This window comes from Hypanus sabinus, chromosome 19, assembly GCF_030144855.1.
Source record: "Hypanus sabinus isolate sHypSab1 chromosome 19, sHypSab1.hap1, whole genome shotgun sequence".
In the NCBI taxonomy this organism is placed as follows: Eukaryota; Metazoa; Chordata; class Chondrichthyes; order Myliobatiformes; family Dasyatidae; genus Hypanus; species Hypanus sabinus.
In genome coordinates this window covers 9,320,452-9,335,307 of record NC_082724.1, presented here as the reverse complement: position 1 = coordinate 9,335,307, position 14,856 = coordinate 9,320,452, and the positions used below count along the sequence as shown (strand labels likewise).

General features: G+C 47.3%; 1 protein-coding gene across 4 annotated transcripts in view; it reads right to left on the bottom strand.

The window, feature by feature from the left end:
* The window catches only part of dalrd3 (DALR anticodon binding domain containing 3), a 33,280-nt gene extending 31,782 nt beyond the window's left edge, over positions 1–1,498 (bottom strand). For 3 of the 4 annotated variants that reach the window (XM_059943974.1, XM_059943975.1, XM_059943973.1), the window contains exon 1: positions 546–1,498. In XM_059943974.1, coding sequence (XP_059799957.1) covers positions 546–962 — 417 coding nt within the window. In that variant the 5' untranslated portion in view covers positions 963–1,498. The remainder of the gene's footprint in view (positions 1–545) is intronic. The other variant, XM_059943972.1, reaches the window with a different exon arrangement.
* Positions 1,499–14,856: the final 13,358 nt, after the last annotated feature.

Genomic DNA, 14,856 nt, shown 5'->3' with positions numbered 1-14,856 from the left:
AGCGTGTACCACCAGGCTCAAGGACAGCTTCTACCCCACTTATCAGACTCCTGAATGATGAGATGGACTCTTCACCTCACAACCTACCTTGTTATGATCTTGCACTTTATCGTGTCTCTGCACTGCATTTTTCAGTAGCTTTTACACTTTATTTTGCATCGTTGTTGTTTTACGTTAGTCCAGATCGATGCACTGTATACCGAACATTATGCAAGACAAGCTTTTCACCGTATCTTGGTCCACACAATAATAAACCAGAGCTTCACCGTTTGGCGGATCTGGTAAGTCTACTTCACAGCACACATCAAATCGGTTTGACGGGTAGCCAGCAAACGAAACAGTCACCTAGTTTGAAGTAACCAGGAAAGGTTTTGTCTGCACGGGCAGGGATTATGCAAGAAAATACCCCTCCCCGAGTCACCATATATCCCAAAACCCCCAACGGAATCTCTGTTCCTCTCGGGACCCATGCCATATTCTGATATGGGACCCCCAGCACCCCCGCCTGGCCCCTGCCTCCCGTGTCCCCCGAACTGATCGCCCACCTGCCCCTGCGGATAGAGTTTGCGTAGGGCCCCTCGGGGGGCGATCCAGTCGCGGGACCTCAGGTTGCGCCCCTTGCTCTCCTTGAACCAGATGCAGCCGGCCTCTCCGCCGCCTAATGCCGCTTCCAGTGCCGCCGCGCAGCCGGCCAGGGTGAACTCCGGGTCGGCATCAGCACGGCGAAGACCGCCGCCGCCGCCACAGGCCTGAGCCATGATGGCGACCGGAGCAGATCGTTTCCGGGTCACCGTCGCACTTTCGGGTCCGTGGATTACCATGGCAACGTGAACGCTCGCCGAATGGAGGGCTGGTGTGGAAAACCGGCTCCTGTGAACATCCTGAAGGCTCTTCGAAAAGATCTCCGTCCCAAACACAATATACAATGGGTCTCGCTCATGAATCCAGCCCCGCGCCTCCATCCACAGAGAGATCCGTGGAATCTTTCCAAACAGGATTTGGAAATGTGGCTACTAATTGTAACTGATAATTGCTGGTTTTTTTTTATTGTCCCATGTGCCGAGGAACAGTGGATTTGCGTGCCATCCAGACAGATCTTTGTACAGCCGGGTGTACTGTTGAAAGTCTCCATCATGGTAGGGCAATTCGAAAGAAGAGAGTGGTGGACTCAGCCCAAGACATTGCATGTATGTTCCTTCCCACCATCAGCAGCATCCGCAGGAGGTGCTGCCTCAGGAACATCCATCATCAAAGATTCCCAACATCTGGGCCATGCCATCTTCTCGCAGCGCCCATGGGATAGGAGGAGCAGAGAGCTGAAGTCTATATCACCAGGTTCAGGAACAGCCACTTAGCATCAACCATTTGGTTCTTGATCCAACCAGCAAACCCTAATCACTATAGTAACACTATAACCACTTTACACTAAAATGGACTTTCCTGCTTTGTGTTTGTTCTTCTGTGTTATGTTAAATTTATGTTTTTCTTGTCTCTGATGCTTTGTGTCTGTGATATGCTGCAAGTGTTTGCTGACAGCATCTGTATACGTGACAATAAACTTAACTTTGAGTCTAAACATAAGTACATCATTCAAAATGAAAAAATAAATGCAGAATATGTTATAGTTACAGAGAACGTGCCATGCAGGTTGACAACTAAGGTGCAAGGGTCATGATGAAATAGATAGTGAGATTCAAGAGTTCACCATTATTGTAAAAGAGGTCCTTTCAACTCTCATAACAACAGGAGAGAAGCTGTCCTTGAGCCAGGTGGTAAATGCTTTCAAACTTATGTATTTTCTGCCCACATCACCATTATCATCCTTATCATGTGCCATGTTGTATGATGTGGGTGATCTTTCTATCATTGCCTTCTTCTGGGCAGTGTCTTTACAAGATGGGTGAACCCCAGCCATTACCAATATTCTTCAGAGGTTGTCTGCCTGGCATCAGTGGTCACATAACCAGGACCTGTGATATGCAGCGGCTGCTTCCGTGGCTTCACATGACCCTGATCGGGTGGGGAGGGGAGGCAGTGGGCAAAGGGCTAAGCAGGTGCTACACCTTGTCCAAGGGTGACCTACAGGCTAGTGGAGGGAAGGAATGTCTTACACCTCCTTTGAAAGAGTCGTATCTCCACCCGGCACAAGCTTAAAGAAAGAGCAGCATGCTAGTGGTTAGCTTTGTGGGCGGGAGGGCCTGTATTGTGCTGTAGGTTTTTTTCTATAATATGTTTTAATGGCGTTGACAGAAGTGTGAAATGGGCAAGAAACCCAAAGGGGAATTCCCCATTGTTTTTTGATGCAGGGTCAAGGGATGTTTTATCTCCTCTTGAGTCAGGGTTCAGGTTGTTGGGGGACATAGATGTTGTGCTGATTCAGGGAGTATTGAAGACCAGACAGATCTTGGTGTACAAGTTCAAAGGTACCTGAAGGTGGCAGCATAACAGAGATACTGCATGCTGGTGAAGGAGGCAGAATGGATATTTAAATACACAAGATTCTGCAGATGCTGGAAAGCTTGAGCAACACACACAAAATGCTGGAGGAACTCGGCAAATTAGGCAGCATCCATGGAAGGGATTAAATGGTTGACATTTTGGGCCAAGCACAGTCGGGGCCCTATCGTATTAGCCATTTCCGTACTGGGGAGAGATACTGGCTGACCACCCTATCTGGAACTGAATTGACTTTATTTCTTACATTCTTCATATACGTGAGAAGTAAAAATCTTTACGTTATATCTCCGTCTAACTGTGCAATTTATAGTAATGTATAATAAATACTATGTACAAAAGGATCGTATCAGGAGAAGGTGGGAGTGGAGGATGCTATCACGTACTTGTTGCACAAATCCCTCTCTCACCTGGACAGGGTCAGTGGTGCTGTGAGGATTACATTCCTGGACTTCTCTAGTGCCTTTAACACCATCCAGCCCAGGATCTTAAGGCACAAACTAACGGAGATGGGAGTAGACTCACATATGGTGGCTTGGATAACGGACTACTTGACAGACAGACCTCAGTATGTGCGGTTGGGAGACTGTAGGTCTGACACGGTGGTCAGCAGCACAGGAGCGCCGCAGGGGACCGTGCTCTCTCCGGTCCTGTTCACCTTGTACACATCAGACTTCCAATATAACTCGGAGTCCTGCCATGTGCAGAAGTTCGCTGATGACATGGCCATGGTGGGGTGTGTCAGGAATGGTCAGGAGGAAGAGTATAGGAAACTGATACAGGACTTTGTGATATGGTGCAACTCAAACTACCTGCATCTCAATATCACCAAGACCAAGGAGATGGTGGTGGACTTTAGGAGATCTAGGCCTCATATGGAGCCAGTGATCATTAATGGAGAATGTGTGGAGCAGGTTAAGACCGACAAGTATCTGGGAGTGCAGTTAGACGAGAAGCTAGACTGGACTGCCAACATAGATGCCCTGTGCAGGAAAGCACAGAGTCGACTGTACTTCCTCAGAAGGCTGGCGTCATTCAATGTTTGTAGTGAGATGCTGAAGATATTCTATTGGTCAGTTGTGGAGAGCGCCCTCTTCTTTGTGGTGGCGTGCTGGGAGGCAGCATTAAGAAGAGGGACGCCTCACGTCTTAATAAGCTGGTAAGGAAGGCGGGCTCTGTCATGGGCACAGAACTGGAGAGTATGACATCGGTGGCAGAGCGGAGGGTGCTGAGTAGGCTACGGTCAATCATGGAAAAACCTGAACATCCTCTGCACAGCACCATCCAGAGAGAGAGAAGCAGCTTCAGCGGCAGGTTGCTGTCAATGCAATGCTCCTCAGACAGGATGAAGAGATCATTACTCCCCAATGCCATTCGGCTCTACAATTCAACCACCAGGGGCAAGACATGTTAAAGTGCCGGGGTTAGGACTGAGTTTAAATTACCACTCAATGCACTTTAGTAAACTATTTAAGAACTTTTTAAAAGCTATTTATTAATGCTTTTTGGGAGGGTGATTTTAGATGCATATCATATTTATACTGAGTTAAATATTGTATGTAATTAGTTTTGCTACAATAAGTGTATGGGACACTGGAAAAATGTTGAATTTCCCCTTGGGGATGAATAAAGTATCTATCTATCTATCTAACATAGAAGTACAATTGTATCAGCTTGAATTAATCAGTCTGATGGCCTGGTGGAAGAAGCTGTCCCGGAGCCTGTTGGTCCTGGCTTTTATGCTGCAGTACCGTTTCCCGGATGGTAGCAGCTGGAACAGTTTGTGGTCGGGGTGACTTGGGTCTCCAATGATCCTTTGGGCCCTTTTTACACACTTGTCTTTGTAAATGTCGTGAATAGTGGGAAGATCACATCTACAGATGTGCTGGGCTGTCTGCACCACTCTCTGCAGGGTCCTGTGATTGAGGGAAATACAGTTCCCATACCAGGCAATGATGATGCAGTCAGTCAGGATGCTCTCAATTGTGCCCCTATAGAAAGTTCTTTGGATTTGGGGGCCCAAACCAAACTTCTTCAACCATCTGAGGTGAAAGAGGCGCTGTTGTGCCTTGTTCACCACACAGCCGGTGTGTCCAGACCACGTGAGATGTGTATGCCGAGGAACTTAAAGCTTTTATCATCTATGCCTCTTATCATCTTATGCACCTCTATCAAGTCACCTCTCATTTTTCTTCACTCCAAACGGAAACTCCATCATTGTGGACATAGTTCATTTATTTCTGTACTTCCGTCTTCACCTCTTTTCTTGCTGATCAGAGCAAAAAAAGGCTTCCCTGATCTTCCACAAGTCTAACCTTTTGGTTCAGTGGATCATTTTTCTCAATTTTTGATAGCTCCAATAAGATTTCAGTACCAGATATACATTTCCTTCCCTTCCCAGTTGCTTTTCAGTTGCTTTCTTTACAAAACCCGGTCTGCTCTCATGTCCTCAGCTACTACCCCCACCACCAAGTTAGCAAATTTCACAACACGTGCTGGTGATAATAAACCTGATTCTGACCTAGCAATTTTCCATGAAATGCTTTCCTTCCTACCACTAAGGGACACGAACAGTTCTTTCCAAGTAAGACAGTGATTCACTTGTCTCTCATCCTATCCAGTGTAGTGGTTAGCGAAATACTTTATAGTGCCAAATGTAAGAGTAGGGTTCAATTCCTGTCACTGTCCGTAAGCAGTTTGTATGAGTGCGGCATTCCTCAGGTTGCTCTGGTTTCCTTCTACGTTCTAAAGACATACAGTTAAGGTCAGTGAGTTGTGAGCATGCTATTTCGATGCTGTGGTGGTGACACTTGTGGACTGCCTAGAACAATTCTCGCCGATTTGATTTGATGCAAAACAACTCATTTCATTCTGTTTTGACATACATGCAACAAATAAAGTTAATCTAAATCAATCAGTATTCACAATGTGATCTCCTTTATGTCAGAGAAACCCAACGGAGATTGAGTGATAGCTCAGGAGTGATCTTAAGCGTTGGGTTACTTGCCACTTTAATTCACCATGCTACATCCAATCTGAACTTTCTGACTGTGACCTCTTGCATTGTTACAACGAGGCCTAATACAAGCTCAAGGATGAGTGCCTCATCTTTCAACTAGGCATGCTTTAACCTACAGCCCTCAATATTGAATATTTTCCAACTTCAGATCGTTCACCTTTCTGTTTGTATCAGAACTGGCCATTTTTCCTGTCACCCGTCCTCTTTTTCTTTCATTTGTATATTCTGCCCTCCACTTGTTTGGGTGCCAACAACTTTTATGGAGTTTGTCACTATCAGCAATCAGCGGTGGGAAGAGTGAGCAGTTTCAAGCTCCTGAAACATCTCTGAGGATCTATCCTGGGTCCAACATATTGCCGCAGTTACAAAGAAGGCACAACAGCGGCTACGTTTCATTAGGAGTTTGATTGTACTTCATACATCACCGAAGACACTCACAAATTTCTAAAGGTGTCCTGTGGAGAGCATTCTAACATCACCGTCTTGTATGGTCGGGCCACCGCACAGGACTGGAAAAAGCTGCAGTCAGCTCCATTATGGGCACTACCCTCTCAGGCACTGAGGCCACCTTCAAAAAGTGATGTGTCAGGAAGCTGGCATCTATCATTAAGGATCCCCAATCACCTGGGACATGCCCTCTTCTCAGGAAGGAGGTACAGGAGCTTGAAGACACACACTCAATGTTTCAGGAACAGTTCTTCCCCTCTGCCATCAGATTTCTGAATGGACATTGAGCCCATGAACACTACCTCTTTTTTTTGTTCTCTTTTTGCACTAAAGTTCAAAGTAAATTTACAATCTAAGTACATATATGTCACCATATACAACCATGAGATTCATTTTCTTGTGGGCATACTCAATAAATCTATAGAATAATAACCATATGTGGTGAACTATGTGCCTGTCGGGACACGCCCCTGCTGACTGCTCCTATGGCTCCTCCCACAGGCCCCTGTATAAAGGAGACCTGCGGCCTGAAGCTCGGCCTCAGTCTCCAAGACCTTGTATGATAGACACTCACTCCTGGTTCCTTCTTCCAGTCAATAAAAGCCGATATCTCGCCTACGTCTCAGTGTGAGTTATTGATGGTGCATCAATTTTATTGACTGGAAGTTTTAAAACATGGAACCCGTTTTGCGTCCGGACCGGTTGGATTTGGACTCTCAAGACCCTGACGCAGCTCTCGCTTTTGAACACTGGCTTGCATGCTTCCAATCGTACTTGGCGGAGCTTCGTGCGCCTGAACCCGCCGTTATGCACAGAATCCTACTCTCGAGGGTCTCCTCCAAAGTTTACTCCTTTATTCGGGACCTGCCGACCTACGAAGGGGCACTGGACACCCTCAAACGACAGTACCTGCGGCCGGTGAACACCGTCTACGCAAGACATCGTTTAGCTACCCGGCAACAGCGGCCTGGCGAATCGTGCGCTGAGTTTCTCCGAGCACTACAGACACTCGTCCGAGCTTGCGACTGCAAGACGCTCACGGCAGAACAGCATGCGGAGCTGCTGGTGCGAGACGCCTTTGTGACGGGACTGAGGTCAGTGTACATGCGCCAGCGACTGCTGGAGAACTCGGATCTTACCTTAAGCTCGGCGATAGAGACGGCCAATGCTCTAGAAGCTGCGCGGCATAACGCTGACGCTGTCCAGTCGCGCGATTCCCCGCCGGTTTCGTGGACGCCTCAGACCCCGCCACCGCCGGCTCCCGGGAGCGAATTCGCCAACGCCGCCGCCAGTCGCCATTCCACGAGCTCCCCGACCCAGACCACGGCTGTGGCCCGTAAGAAACTCGTGCTTTGTTATTTCTGTGGCCAAAAGAAACATCCTCGACGACGCTGTCCAGCGCGAGAAGCGATCTGCTCCAGCTGCGGAAAGCGGGGCCACTTCGCCAAGGTCTGTAAGTCTCAACCTCGAGCGGAGTGCAGCGCTGCGGGTGAAACGTGGGGGCCGCCATCTTGCATGCCGGGATGTGGGCGGCCATCTTTGTCGACGTCAGCATGCCCCGCCCCCGACCCTCGGATGCTGACCGGGTACCCCGGATGTGAGCGGCCATCTTTGTCGGCGTCAGCATGCCCCGCCCCCGACCCTCCGATGCTGACCGGGTACCCCGACGGCGATCCAACTCTGGCCACTGTGACCCTCGACCAAAGCGCCCCACACCAGCTTGCAAGATCCATGATGGACATCCAGGTGGAGGGGCACTGGACTGGATGCCTGTTTGACACGGGCAGCACTGGGAGTTTTATTCACCCCCACACAGTGCAACGCTGCGGACTTGCAACGCGGCCGGTCAGTCGGAGGTTCCATTTGGCCTCTGGGTCGCAGTCCGCAGACATCCGGGCGGGTTGTGTAGCGACTTTGGTGGTGCAAGGCACAGAATATCGGGACTTTGAACTGCTGGTCATGCCTAATCTGTGCGCACCTGTGCTATTGGGGCTGGACTTCCAGAGCCATCTCGAAAGTGTGACTATGGTATACGACGGGCCCCTCCCACCGCTCACTGTCAAGAATCCTCAGTTTTGTGGGACTTCTTCACATACCCCGCTACTGACCACACACACACACGGACACACACATCCCATCCAGAACCAGGCCAACAGCTGCGCTACCGACACTTGCAGCCTCTCCACTCTCAAGATCCCTCCCCCACCGCTGTTCGCCAACCTGACCCCCGACTGTAAACCTGTGGCAACCAAAAGCAGGAGGTACAGCGCGGGGGACCGGGCCTTCATTCAGTCGGAGGTGCAGCGGCTGCTCAGGGAGGGGATCATTGAGCCGAGCACAAGCCCTTGGAGGGCCCAGGTGGTTGTTGTTCGGACTGGGCAGAAAAATAGGATGGTGGTGGACTATAGTCAAACCATCAATAGGTTTACGCAGCTTGACGCATACCCCCTACCCCGCATCGCGGATATGGTCAACCAGATTGCTCAGTATAAGGTGTACTCGACAATAGATCTGAAATCCGCTTATCACCAGCTCCCCATCTGCCCAGAGGACCGCCCCTACACCGCCTTCGAGGCGGGCGGCCGGCTCTATCACTTCCTGCGCGTCCCTTTCGGTGTCACGAATGGTGTCTCTGTCTTCCAGAGGGAAATGGACCGGATGGTGGACCAGTACCAACTGCAGGCCACATTTCCCTATCTGGATAACATCACCATCTGTGGTCATGACAGGCCAGATCACGACGCCAACCTCCAACGGTTTCTCCAAGTGGCCGCAGCTCTGAACCTTACTTATAACAGGGACAAGTGTGTTTTTGGTACCACCCGCCTTGCTATACTTGGGTATGTCGTGGAAAATGGGGTTATTGGGCCTGATCCCGAACGTATGCGCCCCCTGTTAGAGCTCCCTCTTCCCACCACTCTCAAGGCCCTCAGACGGTGCCTGGGGTTTTTTTCCTATTATGCCCAATGGGTCCCCCATTACGCAGACAAGGCTCGCCCCCTGGTCAAGTCTACCTCGTTTCCCCTCTCTGCTGAGGCCTGCGCGGCCTTCAACTGCATTAAAGCGGACATTGCCAAAGCTACGATGCATGCAGTGGACGAGACCGCTCCCTTCCAAGTGGAGTGTGATGCCTCCGATTTCGCTCTGGCTGCTACCCTTAATCAGGAAGGCAGACCAGTAGCATTCTTTTCTCGCACCCTCCAAGGCTCTGAAATTCGGCACTCCGCGGTGGAGAAAGAAGCCCAGGCCATAGTGGAGGCTGTTAGGCACTGGAGGCACTATCTTGCTGGCAAAAGATTCACCGTGCTGACCGACCAGCGCTCGGTTGCGTTCCTGTTCAGCAACCAACAGCGGGGCAAGATCAAAAATGATAAGATTTTGTGGTGGAGGATAGAACTCTCCACCTACACCTATGATATCCTGTACCGGCCTGGCAGACTCAATGAGCCCCCTGATGCCCTATCCCGGGGAACATGTGCTAGCACACAGCTCGACCAGCTGTACGCCCTTCATGCACAACTTTGCCATCCGGGGGTCACCCGATTTTACCATTTTGTGAAAGCTCGGAACCTGCCGTACTCCCTGGAGGACATCAGGACGATGACCAGGGACTGCCAAATTTGTGCCGAGTGCAAACCGCACTTCTACTGTCCTGACACGGCACAACTTGTCAAGGCCACCCGCCCTTTTGAACGCCTGAGTGTTGACTTTAAGGGCCCCCTTCCCTCCACTGACCGCAATGTCCATTTTCTCAGTGTTATTGACGAGTTCTCACGGTTCCCCTTTGCCATCCCCTGCCCCGACACCACTGCCACGTCCGTCATAAAAGCCCTGCGCCAGCTCTTCACTCTGTTCGGGTATCCCTGCTATATCCACAGTGATAGAGGGTCCTCCTTTATGAGTGAGGAGCTGCGCCAATACTTGCTAGCTAGGGGCATTGCTACCAGTCGGACCACGAGTTATAATCCCCGGGGTAATGGCCAGGTGGAGCGGGAGAATGCCACAGTGTGGAAGGCCACACTTTTAGCCCTTAAGTCCAAAGGGTTGCCGGTCTCTCGATGGCAGGAGGTCCTCCCTGAGGCACTGCACTCTATCCGCTCTCTGTTATGTACGTCCACCAATGCCACCCCTCACGAACGCCTATTCTCTTTTCCCAGGAAGTCTGTCACTGGGACCACCCTACCAGTTTGGCTGACGTCCCCGGGGCCAGTGCTGCTCCGGAAACATGTGAGGAGCAATAAATACTCCCCGCTGGTGGAGAGGGTTCACCTTCTCCATGCGAACCCCCAGTATGCTTACGTGGTCTTACCTGATGGGCGGGAGGACACGGTCTCCATCCGCGACCTGGCACCCGCAGGTGCAGCAGACCACTACCCTGAAGGCTCTCCGGTAACTGTGAACCCTGCACCAGAGGTGACACCGTACTCACCAGGCCCTACACAGACTCCTCACGACACTTGTATACCGGGCGTTTCGTACGCATTTATACCAGGCGCCTCGCACATGCATGAGGGATCACTGGCGCCTAGTGGGCAAGAACACGCGCAACCCCCGTCCCCTGTGCAATCGCCAATGTTGCCGGCACCTATGCCGTCACAGCCGGTGCTACGTAGATCGCAGCGACAGATTCGACCGCCTGATCGGCTTGACTTGTAAGAACCTTCGCTACATGAGGACTTTTTCAAACGAAGGGGGGGTGAATGTGGTGAACTATGTGCCTGTCGGGACATGCCCCTGCTGACTGCTCCTGTGGCTCCTCCCACAGGCCCCTGTATAAAGGAGACCTGCGGCCTGAAGCTCGGCCTCAGTCTCCAAGACCTTGTATGATAGACACTCACTCCTGGTTCCTTCTTCCAGTCAATAAAAGCCGATATCTCGCCTACGTCTCAGTGTGAGTTATTGATGGTGCATCACCATAATAGAATCAATGAAAGACTGCACCAACTTGAGTGATCACCCAGTGTGCAAAAGTATGTAACTACTTACTTAATTTAAGTTTTATACATATATTCATTGTAATTTTTCATTATTTTTATTATTATGTACTGCATTGTACTGGTGCTGTAAAATAACAAATTTCATGCCATTAGCCAGTGATACTAAGCCAGTCACATGCACTGAGGTACACTGGATCATCACTGCCATTAGCCAGTAATACTTATTCTGATTTTGAACATCTCTGATAAAGCAGCCCACTTGATTAGCCCCATCAACTATCCTAAATATTTTTTTCTTAACTGCGGGTGCACAATAGTTTGAGTGTGTACCATCTATCAAATAAATGTGCTGCAGCTAGTTGTTCAAACTGCGCCAATAGTATCTCCCAAACAAGGGGCCTGGAATGTCATTGTGGAGATTTGTACTCAGGCCTCTAGAGCAGGGATTTCCAACCTTGGGTCCACAGACCCTTTGTTTAATGGTGGCAGAACACGGCATAAAAAGGGTTGGAAACACCTGCTCTAGAGGGAAATACTGGAATCTGTTTCTAATTCAATATTGGAATTGGAATTGTTTTATTATTGTCACATACACTGAGATACAGTGGAACTGTTCATACAGATCAAATCATAAACACAAGAGGTTCTGCAGATGCTGGAAATCCAGAGTAACACACACAGAATGCTGGAGGAACTCAGCAGGTCATACAGCATCTTAGAGAGGAATAAACAGTTGATATTTTAGGCCAAGATCCTTCATCAGGACTGGAAAGGAAAGGGGTAGAAGCCAGAACAAGGTTGGAGGAGGGGTAGGAGTACAAGCTGGGTGATAGGTGGAAAAGGGAAAGGGCTGAACAAGAAGAAATCTGATAGGGTAATAGAGGTGACCTGATAGGGTCTGATCTCACACCGTGCACTGAGGTAGTACAAAGTAAAACAACAACAGAATGTAGAATAAAGTAGAACAGCTAAAGAGAAAAATGTAGTGCAGGTACACAGTAAAGTGCAAGATGATAGTGAGTAGATAGAGGTCAGGAGTCTCTCTACTTGGGAACCATTCAATACTCTTATAACAGCAGTGTGGAAGCTGTATTTGAGCCTGGTGGTATGTGGTTTCAGGTTTAAGGTATGTATATGATATACAACGTTGAGATTCGTCTTCATGCAGCCAGCCACAAAACAAAGAAACACAATAAAAACCAAGCCAAGGCTGTCAAATATTCAATGTGTGAAAAAAAGGACAAATCATACAAACAATAAAAAAGTAAACAGACATAACATCGAGTATGAACTACAGAGTCCCTAAAAGCAAGTCTGCAGCCATGGAGCCAGATCAGTCTGAGGTGAGTGAAGCTTCACCAAGTAGTGAGCTCAACCCTGGTACTTCCTTTGCCCTTGGACTTGATGCCTAATCTATTTTAATCTGGCTCAGTGGTTAAATAGCTAAACATCAGTTTTTTACTCTCAGGCCGTGGACCTGCTGCTTCATTTTAGTCCAAAGTTTCAATACAACCCCAAGTTTGCTCCAGTAATGGCTCTACCTGAATTCTTGAGAATCCAATTTGACAAATCCTTCATAATACCGCAAAAACACCAGATCGTACAGACAGTTCAAGAGCACAGTTCTCAAAGGGAAATTGCAGGCTGCTAATTACATTGATTATAGTCCAGAAAAAGTATATTTAGTAGAATAGTTAGTAGTTTTGTTAGCTGCCCGCAAAGCATCACCGTATCTCACCAGCTCCATCTTGCTACCTTTTGCCCGATTGAAAGGGAGGAATAAAGATGGATTCAGGGTGGATGATGTCTTTGATTATGCTGGCTGCTTCAAGATCAATTTTTAACCACCAAACCATTGCTGGCATTTTTCTATTGATATCCAGTTGTGAATTCATACTACACTACTACTCAATAACACTGAACTAGGAAATTCTGCTGGAAATCCTAGCCCTGAGTCCCTTAGATAAATCAACTCAAGTAAACTTAGGGTGAGGGTACAAAACAAGCATCTTTGGAATGGACAGCTCTTGTTCCTGTGTAACTGTAGATTTTCCAGCTTTCTATTAAAATCATATGCTTTTACTACGTCTTTGGAAAACTAGTCTGACTATGTTGTGACTTTGTGATAGAATGCCCTGTAATTACCCATTGCCTGCTTTTGCCTGAGTTTATTAACCTAGATTAAAATGCACTATTTTGGGCGCAGATTCAGTAGTAACTTTCAAAGGACAATTGGATACACACTAGAAAGCTCAATATTCATCTGGCTTTTTAGAAAGAACGGTAGACAAGAATTAAATGAGCTCTTTCAAAAGAGTTGACATGTGCAGATGAACTAAATGAACTTTGATATGAATCTCAGAGAAGTGACTAATGGGACCGAATATCCAGGATGAAGTTAATCAAGATTAAGATTAGCTTTATTTGCCACATATACAAGAGGGTGTGTGCAAGAGGGAAGGAAAGAAAAGTAAGTTCGTATTTAACAGACCTGGGTCTGAAAGGGGAAAAATTTGAAGAGAGCTCCATTGCAGTAGTGTTCCCAGACAGACAGAGCTAAAAGTAAAATAGAACCAAAAATGAACAAGTATGGTGCTTGACATATGGGTGGAGATATTTGACAATTTAGAATGCATGTGTTCAAGGCTAAGAGACCAAAATTAGGGTGGTAAATAGTTTAAGTTCTGATTGTTATCAGTGACTGTCAGGTTGATTCTTCCTGTATAACCTGTACAATTGTGTAACCTTGCATTGTGCAATCCACTTGACCTAACTTATTATACTACCCCTGAAACAAGGATGACAGGAAGACATTATTTTGAGAACCATGTCTCAGATTCAGTACATTCTGGAGTACCTTTGTATGTTAATCTTGTTTTAAATGACATTCCATTTCTGATGTCTTTCAAAACTGGTTAAACTAGTCCTTGCAAGTGTTATTTGTAATTTTCTGCTTATTTTACCCGTGTCTACATCCAATATCTGTTAGTAGTCATGGCTTAAAATATTTGCAACTGAGGTATTTCAATTTTCTTTGAACATCTTACAAAAAACCATGAAAATCCAAATAAAATCCATACAACCTCCACTACTCTATATTGATTGACTGTTTTCTTCACTTCCTTGTAAAAATCATTAAAGTTAATAAGACATGACTACCCTAGACAAAGCCATGCTGATTGTCCCTAATTAGGCCATGATTTTCTAAATGCTCATAAGTTCTAACCCTTCTTTATTTCATGATCTGAGCATTTAGCAAATTAACTCAAAACTCTACATAAAGTGTACTTTTTAGATTGACTGAGTCCTTCTCAAAGCAATCTTCCTTGGATGGTCATACTTCCAGTCCCTCTCTTCTAAAAGGAATTCTCTAGATAATAGATTTTCTCTGACAATTAAACAATTGCTTTGATATTTTTGGATCGAATGCTAGTTCTATGGCAAGGTGTAGCACCTTCTTAGACTTCTTCACCCCCCCAACCCGGTCAGGGTCACATGAAGCCACGGGAGCAGGTGGTGGATGGTCACATGAGCAGCCGGTGCAGATCACAAGTCCTGGTTATGTGACCACTGACGCCAGGCAGACAATCTCTGAAGAGTATTGATAATGGCTTGGATCACCCGTCTTGTAAAGACACTGCCCAGACAAGGCAATGGCAAGCCACTTCTGTGGAAAATTTGCCAAGATCAATCATGGTCATGGAAAGATTTGCCTACATCATATGATGTGGCACATAACAAACGAATCTTCCTTTTCAGGTGGATGCAAAATAAAAGCAGAGGAATTCTTTATTTATCTACTAGTCAGCATTAGAAAAAAATGATCATAATGCTGCTCATGGGAGCTTTCTGTGCAATATAACAGTGAGTGGACTTCAAAAAATATTTCATTGCCTGTGGCATAGTTTGAGTCACTCTGGTGTGGTGCAAGTTGCTGTAGAAAGCCTTTTATTTTCCTCAGTTACAAAGTGTTTCTGGTTCATTAGGTCTTTTAAATTT